Source organism: Vespa velutina, chromosome 7 (assembly GCF_912470025.1).
Source record: "Vespa velutina chromosome 7, iVesVel2.1, whole genome shotgun sequence".
Taxonomy (NCBI): Eukaryota; Metazoa; Arthropoda; class Insecta; order Hymenoptera; family Vespidae; genus Vespa; species Vespa velutina.
This window is the reverse complement of record NC_062194.1, coordinates 34,591-50,884: the sequence shown is the minus strand read 5'-3', so window position 1 is coordinate 50,884 and position 16,294 is coordinate 34,591. Positions and strand designations below refer to the sequence as shown.

At 34.2% G+C, this 16,294-nt stretch overlaps 2 protein-coding genes and 1 long non-coding RNA gene across 11 annotated transcripts in view; 1 reads left to right on the top strand and 2 right to left on the bottom strand.

Moving 5' to 3' along the window:
- The window catches only part of LOC124950381, a 43,905-nt gene extending 28,013 nt beyond the window's left edge, over positions 1–15,892 (top strand). Inside the window, exons 1-8 of one of the 8 annotated variants that reach the window (XR_007101348.1) lie at positions 11,213–11,660; positions 11,723–11,948; positions 12,568–12,793; positions 13,032–13,205; positions 13,326–13,471; positions 14,084–14,194; positions 15,041–15,226; positions 15,333–15,892. This is a non-coding gene — a long non-coding RNA (uncharacterized LOC124950381). Of the gene's footprint in view, positions 1–11,212; positions 11,661–11,722; positions 11,949–12,567; positions 12,794–13,031; positions 13,206–13,325; positions 13,472–14,083; positions 14,195–15,040 lie in introns of those variants that run through there. The other 7 variants (XR_007101346.1, XR_007101345.1, XR_007101351.1 and 4 more) reach the window with 7 other exon arrangements.
- On the bottom strand, positions 5,303–7,101 carry LOC124950380 (troponin C, isoallergen Bla g 6.0201). Its single transcript, XM_047496976.1, has 5 exons — positions 6,947–7,101; positions 6,728–6,755; positions 6,485–6,628; positions 6,132–6,383; positions 5,303–5,843 (listed from the first exon to the last, which is right to left on the bottom strand). The coding sequence occupies exons 1-5, from the start codon at positions 6,947–6,949 to the stop codon at positions 5,809–5,811; spliced, it is 462 nt and encodes a 153-aa protein (XP_047352932.1). The 5' UTR covers positions 6,950–7,101; the 3' UTR covers positions 5,303–5,808.
- LOC124950379 (troponin C, isoallergen Bla g 6.0101-like) lies at positions 8,672–11,163 on the bottom strand. 2 transcript variants are annotated; one of them, XM_047496975.1, is made up of 5 exons: positions 10,367–11,163; positions 10,235–10,268; positions 10,004–10,147; positions 9,604–9,819; positions 8,672–9,405 (listed from the first exon to the last, which is right to left on the bottom strand). In XM_047496975.1, the coding sequence occupies exons 1-5, from the start codon at positions 10,385–10,387 to the stop codon at positions 9,380–9,382; spliced, it is 441 nt and encodes a 146-aa protein (XP_047352931.1). In that variant the 5' UTR covers positions 10,388–11,163; the 3' UTR covers positions 8,672–9,379. The 2 variants fall into 2 exon arrangements, with proteins under 2 accessions (XP_047352931.1, XP_047352930.1); XM_047496974.1 differs by having other exon boundaries at positions 9,604–9,858; positions 10,367–11,157.
- Positions 15,893–16,294: the final 402 nt, after the last annotated feature.

Genomic DNA, 16,294 nt, shown 5'->3' with positions numbered 1-16,294 from the left:
CTTTCTTTCTTTCTTTCTTTCTTTCTTTCTTTCTTTCTTTTGTTCGAAAGGGGAACGTCAATCTCGTTGAGTTAAAAGAGAGCTAATACGTATCCTATCTATGCTACTCTAGCATTCGATCATTATAATTTGTAGTTAATTTATACTTTTGCAAACGGTCATCACGGATACCATAATGGAAATCATACGCATACAGAATCTAGAGCAAGGCTACTGGTATTGACTATGTATACATGCATTGACTATGTATGATTAAACAATTTTAGATAATCATTTCAAAATGTTCTCTTCGGGCAATTAGGATACTCCGTCAGATTTTTTCACTTTTTCTTATGCTATGCTTTATAAAGGTTAATATTTTTCGAAGATAATGACGTTCATAATTTCTACATATGTAAGAAGGATAAATAATTTTTTAAATGACCAACTAGCCAACTTAGTTAACTTGAAAGTTTTAATCGACGAACGCTCTTCAAAATTTGGAGAAACGTCAAATGAATGAGATATTTCATTGATCAAAGATCGATGATGCCATCGTGTTATTAAATAAAAAAAAAAAAACTATATAAGTAAGCGTGCCTTATTATAGGCTTAAATTTCAAGTATTCTCGTTAAAAGGAAAGTACAATAAGGTAAACCAATTATGAGCCGAACAAAAGTATTAATATGTATTACGTATGTATACACGAATCAAATACAACACCATTGATTTATCTCGACTTTTATCTCTCGATTTAGGTTCCACTTGTGATCATTAAGCGATTTCAATCGATCAAAAAATCCTTGACAGTACTCGCGTGGCTTCGCCGTGGCATATCCGATCGAGAGCATAACTCGAATCGCTCGCTTGTACTTTCTCATGGCGGCACTTGCTTCGTTAACAAAGTCTAGCAGCACGCAAAGGATTGCAAGTAATTGTAGTAAATCATTCGTTTCTAGCCTTCACCCACTTTCTCCTTCGTAGGCCGGTATTCCCGAACAACGACAACAATTGGGTTATAGTTGTAAATTGTCTGCGAGAGGATTATTCACCTCGGCATCAAGTCCCTGTAAGGATAATAAGAGAAGAGAGAGAGAGAGAGAGAGAGAGATCAATTTTTTGTCGCTGAAATCAGTAAAAGTTAATGATAAATAACGCTGTTCTCTTTTCGCTGATCTTTGATTATTGATAAATAAACGTACGTATGTTATTATGCACATATAAAAGAATAAAAACAATGAATAGAAGCTTCATCTTATTAATTCCCCCAACGTCTTTTGTTGTGCGTTTTTTCTCCAATTTCATCGAATACTGTAACATACTATTTACGTTATGCTCATACTTACTTATGTAATCGCATAAAACTACGCGATGGAATGTACGAAACACAATTAGGAAAAGTGATACAGATATTTGGTAAGAAAGTGATCAGGAAACTGGTACTCGATGTGAAAAAGCGGCACCATAACGATTACATTGCACAAACCGGCTATCTTGCCTATAATAAGTAATAATTGCCCAAGAACGGAACAGAAAATAGTTTCTACGATAAAATTTTCCGTAGAAACACGAGTCAGAAGTAGTGTGACTAAAATCGAAAAATACTTCATTATAAAATCACAGGATCCTGCTAATCGAAAGCAGTGGAAACGGATATGGCGTGAATATGACGAGTTTGAAACTTTCGATTTTCGGAACTTTCTGATTCATTAGAGAACACCTGTTCGATAATGAGTGACGTGTAGAAAATCATGATCCATTAGTTCGTTCATTCGGATCAATGTATCACAGGGTATCTAATTAGTGGAGAAACCACTAATGCGGAAGTAGTACAAATGATTGGGACGAATACTCGCGAATTGGATATTTAATTTCTCTGATGCAAGAAAAAAAAATTTTTTTCTTTGAATAACGTTACAATGAATATAATTAAAGTACCTGTGCAATCTTCTAAGATGATTCTTCCGCTTATGAAAATCTTTTGTCTATGAAATCCATGTTGTAATTAATATATTACAATACTGTCAATGTTTCAATGAATGGATATCAAAGATATGATCTTCTAAATTAGTTTCTAAATTAATTATAATACTATATAATACAATATACCGATATAAGAATAAGACACATCCTTGTCGGATGTTTATCCGATGTGAGAGAACACGCAATGGGCTCAATTCGTAATGGATAATGTAGCCCAGGTATCTAATTGACGGAGAAAGTGGTACGGAACGACGAGCGCCACAATTAAATGACCATTTAATCGCGATTGCGCATTTCCAAACGCTCGGGCCTTGCCTTTTGTCTCGAGGGATACTCATAGAGAGGTAAATACAAACGTAATAACTATCTCGTTGGTTTGTATAATAAAAGTAACGAAATTATCCGAATGAGGGACAAGATATCGAAGGATAACGATAATGCGAAAATAATACCTATAAATATATACGTATGTATGTATTATATCTTCTTTCGGAAGGGCCACTTTTGTTTATTCATAATGAAACTTTAGAGAATTGCACCGATATATTTAACACTTTTTTTAACGCATTCTCTGCTTTTCAAAGATGGGAAATTATGTCGTCTGGATAATTACTTTTTTCTTGCATTCCAATGTCCAATAGATTCAGTGTGGAACGCGAACAAAAATTGATGCCGATCGATCGATCGATTGATCGAGAGAGAGAGAGAGAGAGAGAGAGAGAGAGAGAGAGAGAGAGAGAGAGAGACTGACAGACAGACAGATGAACTAACGTCATACGTCCATCGATTATGAACTTCTCGGGTGACTTAGAACTAATTGCAACGCGCAAGGTAAATATTGATATTTCCTGTTCCCCGTTGGATAGAAGAAGAAATCAAACATCAACAGCATATCATGATACATACATCTATATGTCGTTATACTTTATATTTTATTTACGCAAGCATACTTAAGTTGCCTTACGAATATTCTAATTTCATTTGGAGATTTCTCCTTAAGAGTTGCATCTGTCGAAAACAACCTGCTTCCGCCAATTTACGAGTATTTATGTGTATATCTAAGTACCTATATAAGACCTATATATTACCTCATATATTTCGGTTAAAAAAACGATCATTCAGTCTCAATGACATACGTAACGAACGACGATTTAGGCTTCAGTTTGTTATCCATGGATTTAGATATATGGATCCCATGCTCAGGAAGGACATTGCAAATTCATTTTTTTTCCTTTTCTTTTCTCTCGATTCGTCCAATCGAAAGTAAATACATAAAACGAATCCGTTATTTACTTTGTTTAACCCATGAATGATATGTAAATAGAAAGACGCGTAATTAACGGATTTGTAAGGGCGTAGTCAAGTGTGTCAATATAATTCATCGTTCTTTTCGACGATTTATTTTTCTTCTTCTCTTAGCGAGAACTTTCGAAAACCATTAATCTTTTTACTCGTTACTAGGAAATCAGTCGATGCTTTCAACGATGTTTACTTTATGCCGTGAACACGTTCGTTTTCGACGACAGTTTATTATAGCCTGATTGCTCGTAAGAATTAGCACGAGTCGTCGCAACGATAGACATTCGCAAAAAAAACTTTAAACGTATATCGGACGAGAGAATCGTACAGTGAAAGGGCTGAACTTCTCTTCCGTGTAAATTAATTCAAATCGCCATACGTCGCCAGGCACGCGGATACGTGTTTAAACGAGAACGGGCAAACGCGAACGTTCGTAAACTTGCTAGGATATAAATTTTAATTGAAGTAAATACATATACTTACAGTAGTAGTACCGCGCACATAGTGACTAATGTCGAAAGTAAAATCGTTGTTTCGTTTCTCTTTCATTTTCTCTTTCTTTCTCTCTCTCTCTCCCTCTCTCTCTCTCTCTCTCTCTCCCTCTCTCCCTCTCTCCCTCTCTCCCTCTCTCTCTCTCTCTCTCTCTCTCCCTCTCTCTCTCTCTCTCTCTCTCTCTCTTCCAGGCACCTCCGCACCGATTTTCCAAAGAAAAATCTTGTAAATTTTTAGCCTCGCGATAGATCTCGTTCCGAGACAAGGACTCTCTGCATAGAACTCGAACGCGAATTACATCGATATACCTACGAGCGAGTGTTTTCACGCCAAAGTATATTAGTCCCGGTCGCGACGTGGGAATATACCAGGATAATGATGTGGCAGAACATTTGAGAACGCCCGATTTGGTAAGGCTCTTTACGAACCTCTTGTACGCGCGGCAGCGCTTATTTCAGAGTGCGTTATTATTACGTAATATCATCTCAAAACGGAAACATTGATTTGAAATGCTTTCCTACTTACATAAGTCTCTCATAATATATCGTATCACCATTAAGTGCGTCGTATCATTCGCAATTGACAGTACTATACATTTCGCGCGAATACTAATTACTAATAAAATTGGTATAATCGCATCGACGATATGTCACACATATCTATCGTGTTAAATTTTATTACTGATTTATATTAAATTTATTAAATTAATTTGCACCTGTCGTTTTCATAGGATTCTATGAAATAATTAAATCCAAATACAAGATGAATAAGTGCCGAAAAGGATGACACTTGATCGATTATTTTGCTAATCTTAAAAGATAATGAAGAATTTTGAACGTCATAAGAAACGAATAATTTCATTAACACACGTAATTTCAATGGCTCGATGATAGTCGTTCTTTCACGCGAGTAGATTTGTTTTTGTAAGAAAATTATGATAGGACTCGTGGTGCGATTAATCGCCAAATTTGTGAAATTGATTGTCGTGCGTTTAATTTTTAACATCGTGCCACGAAATTTTTTTTTTTCTAATATATTAGATAACTGTGATGTCACGTAAATAAATATTATGAGAAGATAATGCGCGGAGCATTTCGTGGAAATATATATTTGATGTGAAAGGAAGTATATATAATAGTAAACTTGCCTGACTGGGGACTTTCCATCGAACAATAGGTTATGACTTATTTTACATAATAACATTGATACCCAATGGTCCGAAGAAAGCTAGTGGATCGGATCTCACAAGTTGGAGTATATACCGTGGCACTGTGGTTGCATAAAGCTTAGGCGTAACTAACAATGAATCGAAAGTACTATGAATCCTCGTGTGCTCGTTTATGTCTTTCCTGTTTTTCTTTCTTTTCTTTTTTCTTCTTATTTTTTCTCATTCTCTTTTCCTTTTTTTTTTTTTTTTTTTTTTTTTTTTTTCTTTTTTTTTTTTTATCGTGAATTATTGCATTTAACCTTATGTATGTATGTATATAACTTACGGATAGTAGAGTAAGCAAATAATTACGTCAGGTATTTAATATAATACGAGAATCGTTCATATCCATAAGACATTTTATTTAACATTTCTATGTTCTTGTATACGTCAAATGTAAAATGAGAACAGGAATGTGACCAGCAGATATTGAAGGTAACGCGATTCTAATTGTTTCTCTATTTAAATTATTCAAACACGTAAACTTATATTTTGCGCTTTTCCTATTTGATTATTTATTATACGTATAGAACAGTCTTCGAGGTAGCTCGTAAATTCGCATTCATGATAAAATCTTGAAGGAACGATTTGAGACGAAGGAGAAAATTGCGGCAGCATTTTGGAATTTTCATGCGTGAAATTAAAAGTAAGAGGGGCAGGCGCAAGGCGTCGAACGAACGACAGACGAGTACGATAGCATTATTTTGCTCTTTGCTTTTCTTTCCGCGCGTTCTTCATCGTGTTAACTATTGCCAAGTTTGAGAAAAGGTGAAGACGTCAGCATTCCCGTGATCGCTGCCAATTACGTGCTTAACCGTAGCCTTCGAAGAATCTAAACGACCACTTCCTAGTCGTCGCCACCAGTCATGACTTCCATAAACTCTGAAAAGTAAAATTTACTAAATACCATGATCCTTCCTTGATCAGATCAGGTCAAGTCGTTAAACATTTTCGACATTATGAAAAATTATATTTCAAGATATATTCGTAATGTGTGTATATATGTATATATATATATATGTACATATATACAATATAAATTTTGTGAGGTTTCCGCAAAATCACTTTTATGACACAAGTAACATCGTACTTTAATGATGATGTAATTTTTTTTCTTTTTCCTCTTTATATCAAATTAATTAATATCAACTTGGAAGAAAAGAAACTTACCGTCAAAGTCGAGAGTTCCTGAACCATCAGCATCAATTTCCTCGATCATCAAATCTAATTCCTCATTCGTCAACTTGTCGTCCAGTTCATGAAGAATGTCACGGAACACTGCGGTAGTAATGTAACCATTACCCTCCTTGTCGTATAAACGGAATGCCTCGCGTAACTCTTGTTGCATCGCCTCCGAATCCTCTTCCACCAAGAATCTCGCAGCTAAGGTGCAAAATTCTTCGAATTCCAGCTCGCCGGAGCCTTTGGAAATAAAAAGATATGAAAGATACCTATATTCCTAATGTTAAATAGAAAATAATGTCTCCGTTCTTCGACGAAATTGAACCGATTTGAATACACACCATCCTCGTCTACCTCCTTAATAATTTCTTGGAGAGTTTTTTCACTCAATTCGTAGCCCAGCATCGTCAGAATTGTGCCAACCATGTCGGTGCCTATGCATCCCTTCTTTTCATGATCGAAGGCGTCGAATGCTTTCTTTAGAACTTAAATAATACGGCATATTTAAAACGAAATATTTCTTTGATTGTGGTCAAAGGAAAGATCAATCGTGATCTATGATGAAATCGTGTCTTTGTACTTACGTGCAACTTGGTCTTTTGGAAGGTCATCCTAAAAGGGGAATAGAGACACTATGAGTTTTTTTTTTTTTTTATTTCATTTCTCTCCCTATCTCAAATTGAAGTAAAATAATTATAATCACTAAACTCTGGGAGTGTATTTGGAACGCAAAATAGCGATTTAAAATTGCTAAAATTGTTCAGAGTTTTTGAGTAAACTTTGAAATTAAAAGAACTACTTACCATGATGAGATTGTAATAATTAGATATTCAAATGTTAAGACCACCCGCTTGACAGTTGATCCGTCGACGTCTACGGCTTAACTGGGTGTGCACCAAATTCTAGCCGTGGACTTGTGTTTTAAGTGATCATAACGAAAATCTTCTGGCACATAATTGTACATGCTAATATCTACAAGCCCGCGAATCTAGCGGTTTTCAAATCCATCAAGGACGTAATCCCCACTCTTCCTATTTCCTTAAACGTATCCCGATTGTATCAACGAACTTGGATCGCCGCGCTAACGGTTCCTTGATTGCAACATCAAGTGCTCGCATGAATGTTCGGTACTTCCACGAATCCTCGACTTTCGATGCGCTGAATCAAATCGATTGCAAACCATTATCGATTCCTGCAACGAATAGTAACATAGTAATAATATAGTATCGAATTGGAACAAATTGCAGAGTCTTACGAATATTATTTATTCGGATCTTACTCTATGGATCGAAGAGAAAATTATTAATTCCTGAAATTTTGTTGATTAAGTCAACGGAGGTATAAATTTATATACGTATAATGTCTATTTATTTATAAACTTTTCTTCGTACTTTTTCTTTTACCGACAGATGGGAGTGTAGATATAAAAAAAATTACTATATTTATTTCTACACTGCAGACGTTCTTTTATAAATGAGAAAAAATTTTGATATTTCATTTATAGATATAGTTAATATAAGGTATGCCATATAGATCCACCGTAGCAACGTTGCGATCGACAGTAGAATCTCATCCGTTAGACTTTGATAAGCGTGATAATATATGCTGCGTTATCGTTCATATATCGACGGACTCTAAGAGATTCATTCGTTAATTACAAATATAACAATTAATGAGTCATTTCGTTGAGGTAAATGCTCCTTCAGATGCGGACGTTGACTACTTGCTTCAAACATATTGATTAGATTTTGGAAAATTCAAATGACGCGTATGTCACGCGAACCGTTAATAACATTTGTAGATATTTCGAATTTATATATTTCTATATAATCCCCAAATTTATTTGAAGAATTCAAATAATTCAATGCAACTTTTTGACGTTCTTACAAATACATTCACTTACATATCTGGAAAGAAGAAATTGAATCGGTACAAAGTTTGTTATATATTTTATTAGCGGAAAATAACATTTGCGTTCCTTTGCGCATTTTTATTTACGTTTAACGTAACAACTCATAATGTTAAGCGTCAGTAAGAATATGATATCAAGCCAAAAACATATTACTCTGCTAAGCAGCATTAGTTTATCACATTTTTGTCAGACACGTGTCAGATGAAAGCTATAACAATAGACATAGTTGGCTTTACGCCGGAAACACGCTTGGGACGAATCGAAGAAGGTTCTACGTAATAACTGCAAGTGTTTTATTCTTAGATCGCTAATTATAAGCTCGTAAAAGCCGGATGGAAGTTGGTGAATACATGGGTAATACGCTATCGTAAAATCGAACATACTGCTGCTTACTGTCATCACTATGTCTATTCTCTATAACTTTCTATTTTTGTTCTATCCTCAATAAAGATAAAATATTCTGATCTTGCATAAATTTTGAAAAATATAGCCATTTGTTATTTCAATGGTCACGTCTCTCTTCTACGCTGCACATTTAAACAATAATGGTTTATCAAGGAAGGAGAGAATAAATATGAAACGATAGAAAAAAAAAAAAAAAAAAAAAAAAAAGGGAACAAGAAAAAATTCATATATATTACCATATACATGAATATAATATACATATGTCTATAAAGGAGGTATTATATTATTGTATTCTGTATATCCATATTACTATCCATTATCGTGTAAATTGTCCTTAATCAAGGACAGCCGGCGGTAATGCTTTACGATTTACGATTTTTCTCTTTATTAAATTTTTTCAAATTTACACATATTTTTTCAAATAAATTCGAAAATTCACATTAGTTGAAAATATATTCATACTGTAGGTACATATATGATGATTGTTTCGCGTATTCCACACGTTTCCCGAGCAAACTGTATATAATAATTTCGGCAAATTTCAACTTCATTAAATGCACCAAGACGATACAATTTCTAACGAGTTCATAATCTTCTAAGAGGACCTTGTCAAAAGATCCTACAATCAATCCTAAATAATCAAAGGCGCAAACTTTTTCCATGTAGAATCGAACTTTATATAATGGGTTTGCCCAAGGAACGTGCTGCTGAACGTACATACTCATACGCACGCACGCACGCACGCACGCACGCACGCACACACACATACGCACACACACGCACGCACTCGAATAACCAGACATTTTCGCACACAACTATAATAAATCGTGCTCGTCCCTATCTGTACACTTGACACGACGTTTCTTCCTCGACCGCATTGGTAGGACTTAACTGCTAATTCGGGCGAGAAGCTCATAATTTATCCCGTCATGACCTCCATGAATTCTGAAATATAAATCGTCATCTTTATCTCCAGGGTGAATCGGTGGGGGGGGGAGGGGGGAGGGGAAGAGAGAAAGAGAGAGAGAGAGAGAGAGAGAGAGAGAGAGAGAGAGAGAGAGAGAGAGACACAAACTGTCGTGACACCTGCGTACCGTAATACACGTGACTTAAAAGTAAGACAAACAAGCAAAATCTCTTCACCTTCGAAGTCGAGCGTGCCAGATCCATCAGTGTCCACCTCTTCTATAATCATGTCAAGTTCCTCCGGGGATAGTTGGTCATCCAGCTCATGAAGAATGTCTCTGAAGACATCGGTAGTGATATAACCGTTTCCTTCCTTGTCGTAAATTCGGAAAGCTTCTCTAAGTTCCTCCTTCATGGCTTCCGTGTCCATATCCTCTTCCATAAAACGAGATGCTAATTTGGAGAATTCATCGAATTTCAACTCGCCCGTTCCTACGTTGATAGATAATATTTTTATTTTCTTTTTTTATTTCACTTCTATTTTCTTCTTTTCTCTTTCCGTGCTCAAAAAACAATTATTTTTGAAAATCGAAAAGTTAAAAAGGATTCGATCTTGTTGTGAATGATTTAGACGTACCCCATAAGTCGTAGGTTGCGATCATTTCTTGCAAATTAACACCTCTAACTTCGTGCCCTAACATTTCCAAAATCGTTGGAACCATCGAGGTTTCAATCGCACCTTTCTTTTCGGGATCAAAAGTGTCGAATGCCATACGAAGGTCTGTCAATGTTTACATGCAAGATAGTTGCTTTATTAAGAATAATTTAATAAATATTAATTTTTTATTATACCAAACATAATACTCACGTTTAAGTTGATCCTTGCTGAGATCAATTTCTTCCTGCGATAATAAAAGCAAAATTCAAAAGAAAAAAGATCTTTATTTTTGAAATTATGTTATATCTAAGGGAGGAGGAGAGATAAGGGAAAAACAATTACCATATCATCGTTGTCCCACATGATGATTATACGTAATGAGGTTTTTCTAATGCGTAAAGGAGTTTGATGATATTGAAATAAATATCGCTGACAATTGGCGATTTGATTATCGAGGAGACACGTTTGTCAGCTTACTCTACCGATGAAAATGTTATACTGAGCGTTCGTAAACTAATTAATAGCTTCGCTGAGAGACATTGTCCCACATTTTTAATAGCGTTAATGGATCATTACCAATCATCTGTCAGCCCGAAGACGCTATACGGTGATGCTTAATTGAGATCCATTGCGCGTTAGACACTTTGCGAAACAAATCCCGAATCTCTGACGCAATCTATCGCGATTGATAGAACACAATCGCAATCCTATTATTCTTACGTTAACGGTCATTACGTTAATGTAAAAATTTAATAATGCCTACGTAAGGTTTTGCCTAAGGTATTACTTAAGCCAAGGCTGTAACTTGCGCATTTAAAAAGTCAAGTCTACCCAGTTAACGTATTAAGATACGTTTGGAAGGCAATATCATAGGTTCCGATTTATTAACAAAGATTATCATGAAAACGTGAATCCTCGAGATTTGCGTGTTAACAACGATTCACGTTGTTTTCATGGTCAGAAAATAAACGAACATCTGTATATAATCAAACAATTCATACGCCCACGCGTTTGATGGCATCATACGTAAAAGAGTTTATGCCGATTGCAGTGCGATACCCCTTACAGTGGTTTCTTATTGGCATTGCGTCCTTTTAGAGAATTGCAGTCGATTGCCAAAAGCTGCTCACCGATGTATAAAAAAGTATGCCTGGCAGTTGCTTCTAACCTCGTACATACACTAACGTACAGACAACTACGTACACTTGCATGAGAATGATCTTACGCAATACGATGATACAACAATTAATTAATTCAAAAATTAATACGTCCATCCTATTGGATTTAAGCAGTATTCATTTTTACGCATTCGCTTTCTGTGACAATGAAGTTGATCGAAAACGAAAAACTAATGCCTAGAAATAAAGGGCTATTAATTATGCATATATACACTTCCTGTATCTGTGTATCACTTTTGCCGAAAATAAAAATGTCGAAAAATATATTCCCTCCCATTTGTTTCGGCTAACAGACTTAAGAAGCTTATCGCAAATCACAGGAAACAAGTTGAAATAGCAAGTTAAATCTGAACGGAGTCACGAACACGTATTGGATTGCAACGTGTCGTTCATTGATCATCGGTATCGGTGATTGAAGTGCCAAGCGCGCTTGGAAGTCTCCGAAGACTCCTGGCATGGTAAGTACGCGGCAAGAGGCACCCTCTTTTTTTTTTTTTCTTCTTCTTTTTCCCCATTGCAGATGAGAACCCGATGGACGTGGCCCACGTCGTTCTTCTTTTAGGAAGGAATAAAGGAACCCGAAGGAATTCTGTTTAAAAAAGGAATCTTGAAGGCAAAAGGATCTTTTTCGGATATCGTTGGTACGATCGTGCGAAGGATTTAGATCTCTTTATCTACGTGATTGAGCACATTAGTTGATTTGGCTTAAGACACTGGACCATATTTGAAACAATATAGAAATCTAGGTAATCGAGTTATCTCCATGCATGCTGGACTACCAATCCGCTGGCTTAATATTGTATTAAGTTTAGGACAATATTGTATTGACTTGGGTCAAGTCCTCGTTTATGAAGAGCTCGTTTATGAGGAGTCATGAAATAATGAAATAATCAAGTATATAGATTTTCATTTCGGAATAATTATAAATTTTTTTATTATATAATAATTTGTTTGTTACAAATAAAGGCGTCGTTCGATTGTCAATGCAGCATTATCATGGATCGATTTATTATAACAAATGTCCTATATATACGGATAAATTGCCTGAGATTACGTATTGTGTTTACTAACAGCGTTCACCTTAATCATTTATATTTTATTACTCGTACATTTTTCATTTATTTTCACGATATCAAAATACTTGCCTTCTCTCTTTTTTGCGATGTTAAAAATTAATGACTTATTATCATTAATTAGCCATACTATCGTATCTATTTACATGCCCTGTATCATATTGTGTTAGATTTTCATATGCATTGACGTATCATAGTATCGTATGAGATGATACGTAGGCGCGGCTCGCGCATGGTTCTCACCGTGCGAGAATCAATCGAGACTTTAGAACGCGCTCATAACATTTTCTAGGAACTTTAAGATTCGTGATGTTGGCCATCCTGTGACGATAAATTGGTTATGTTGGACTTGGCGAACTAGAGAACCGAGAGGCAATAGACAAAGGAGGAGAAATGCCTGGATTGTTATTGAGACGGCTAAATAAAGTATTTATGAAATTGTAATTATTTATTGATGCGTCCAGTTAGGTTTTATTCATTGTGTATATCTAAACATCGATTACGCTCAACCGCGAAAGGTAAGTTATTGTACTGCATTTGTTAACCTAACATAAGGATATAAGATAAATCGTTATTTTTATGATAGAATGAAAGTTACGTAAGGAATTTTCGTTATCAGTTTTACTTATCCACAATGAGAAATGTTATTGGACAGATGACGACGCATGGTAAAGCATTAGTCGACATAAATATTGTTAAAATTTTGTCACTTTACGAGAACGTTTAATTAATATTTTATTTTTTTATTTTTTTCAGGATTCCGCCGTCGTGCTTTTGTTCGTTATAGTTAACAGTGTCGTGAACTTGGAAATATGTAAGATAAATTTCGCTGATAGTCGAGCAGAATTGACATCTTTTCTTTGAGTTTCTACGCTCATTCCTGGACATTAAGCGGCGTCCTTTTACTCTAACCTTATCCTTCAGTTTCCCGTAAGAGTATATTTTTCTTTTCTTTATGCATTTTTTATTGAATGCGTTGTCGACATCTATCGAGTAACTATCGAGAATATATTCTACTTTGATAACTTTATTTCATTAATTTTGCATTAGTGAATTTAATGTGGATTCTTTCAACAACCATTGTCGACGTGTGGTTAGTAACCGACGTTATCTGAATTGGAAGGATAGATGCCTGATCTTCAACGTGCAACCCAAAATAACATAGACGTAATCCTTTCTAAATGTACACATTAATGGTAATCGTTGAGATTTCCCTTCCTACTTTTCTTTTTTTATGCCAACTGATTTCTTTGTCCTCATTCAATTTATAATAAAGTAATAAGGACATTCTACTCTTTCCTCCTTATTTTTTAATATCTTCTTTAGATAGATGCCATGAACAGATTTCACGTAGAGGACGATCGATGAATATCTTAATTGTCTCATTAACACATCCATTCTGTGATGGAGTTAATGTTCAAATAATAGGAGATTCTTAGCGGGCGAGAAACTTAATATAATTTTCATTTTAAATTCCAATACTTCAAAATTTTTATCTCTTAAAATTTTTTATCTCTTTTGTTGGCCTCGCCTAATATAAACGTAAACGCGCGGTTTATTAATTTTGAGAATTATCGAGTTAGTTTTCTTTTGCATTTCGACGAGTAAACATCGAAACTCGATCTTCCTAAACGCGAGAACTTATTAAATTAATACTTTCGGTAATTTTGTAATTATTTAAACGATATACAGTGTATGCGGAATATAATAAATTAATATTTAAACAATGGCACATTCGTTTAATCATTAAAAGGACGGTAACTTAAAGCGCGAGAAACTTAAGATAATTTTAATTTCTTTTGCATTAGAGTTAAATCCTGCATTGGCGTTCATTGGCTACGTGTAAAGCTTGCTGTTATACCTGCTATAGCAATAGGACATCGGTATGCATTTGTTTCACGATTAAAGCATGAAGAATAGTAAGCATAATTGACACATATAATTATTATATAAATTTGCGAATTTAATATAATATAATATAATATAACATAATATAATATAATATAAATGGGAAACTAGACGCTTTTCGTCAACCGACGAAATTAACGGGGAGAGAGGGAGAGAGAGAGAGAGAACAGATCTGAACACGTCTGGAAAGGTGCTTGCGCGAACGATGATTGAGTAACACGTTAATAAGAACGAACAGGAAGGTCGTGTCAAGGTTTTCGATACTATGTTAGCCCAAACTAAGAAACTTAATTATTAAAATTAGACAGCTATAGAGATATAACTCAAAAACATTCAAAAAACTTATACTTTCGATTATTTTATAATTACTTAAACGATGTATGATGAATACGGGATACAATGGATAATATCATCGCATTAATATTACATTCCTCGTAACACGAATAAAACATAGAATGATTTTAAATTAATATTAAATTCATTTTAATTAATGATCTCAAAGTTGTTGGCTGCATGTATAATATCGATAACGATAATATCAAATACGAATGATAGATTGACGAATATCGAAACAGTTCTCTATTGTCTTCCGAAAAGTTCTCTCTTTCCATACAGTTAATCTTAAATAAATCATTATTTCGATAATTTTAGAATTGTTTAAACAATTTGAAACATATGCGGATTATAAATAATTACAATATAAACAATAACGAATTTATTTAAACAAATTTAATTGTAGCTCGAAACATAAATATTTTAAATAAATATAAATGAATATTTAAATAGAGTTAAATTTTCAATATTTACTATATTACATACTTTTATGATGCGTTGGACTTTGAATATTTCTCTTTCAGTGTGCGTTGATGTCAACAAGAAGGACCATTGGAAGAACGATACGAGTTACCACGTCAGTCTTCTTTCGAATTCCGAGGAGTAAACCTCGAAATAGAATTCTCCGTATCATTAAATTCAATCATCTTACAGAAACGACCGTTTTATAATTATTTAAACAATGTACAATCCATTTGGGGTACGATAAGGTAATAATTAAACAATATTACGTTTCGTAAAGCTTCGCATAGTTTTTCAAACGCGTTAGACAAAATAATTTACTTTCAAACTTTGTCAATCGATGGCATCAACAAGAAGGACCATTGGAAGCATAATACGAGTTACTACGTCAGTCTTCTTTCGTACTCCGAGGAATAAATGTTGAAATGTACTCTCCCCATACGGCTACATTAAATCATCTTACAGATACGTTCAATATCTAATTACAATATATGCGACATGCGATAATGCAATATTTAAGGAATACTACATTAAGTTAAAAACCGTTTAGTTCTTAAGACCCGTTCATAATGGATCCGATATAGAATAAAGTAATATTTAAATAATAGTACGTTAGTATAAATATTAAAAAGATGGAAAAGAGCGAAAAATTTTAAACAATTGTAATACAAAATTACTCTACATTAATAAATAATAATTTTAAGCCTCGTGGTAGTTGGCCTTGCGTAATGTAAATATTAACTCACTTTTTCTTAACTTTAATGATCACCGAATATGTTTTCTTTCATGCTCGAACGTCGAAGCTTTCACCTTATAAACGCAAAAATTTATAAATAAATATTTTCTATAATTGTTCAATTATTTGAACAATCTACAATGTACGCGAAATATAATAAATTAATATATAAACAATAGTAGATTTGTTTAAATGTTATAAAAAAGGGATCGCGCGAGAAACTTAAGATAATTTTAAACTAAAATATGCTTAAAAAGTTTATCTTTAATATGGGTTGCTGCTCATATGCAATATAAACAAAAACGATCCTTCGATTAACTTTGAAAAATAGTATCCCTTTGCGCTCCTACCAGTGCACTTTTTTTTTTATATATGCGAAAACATATAAATTAATAACCTCGGAAATTTTATAATTATTTAAAGAATATTTAATATACACAGGATAGAATAAAGTTATATTTAAACAATAGTACAATTATTTAAAAATGAAAATGACTATATAGAGCGCAGGAGTTGGAATAGTTTCAATATAAACCTCTATTACGTGAAAATTTTAATTTCGGATTAGTTTCCTTCTGTA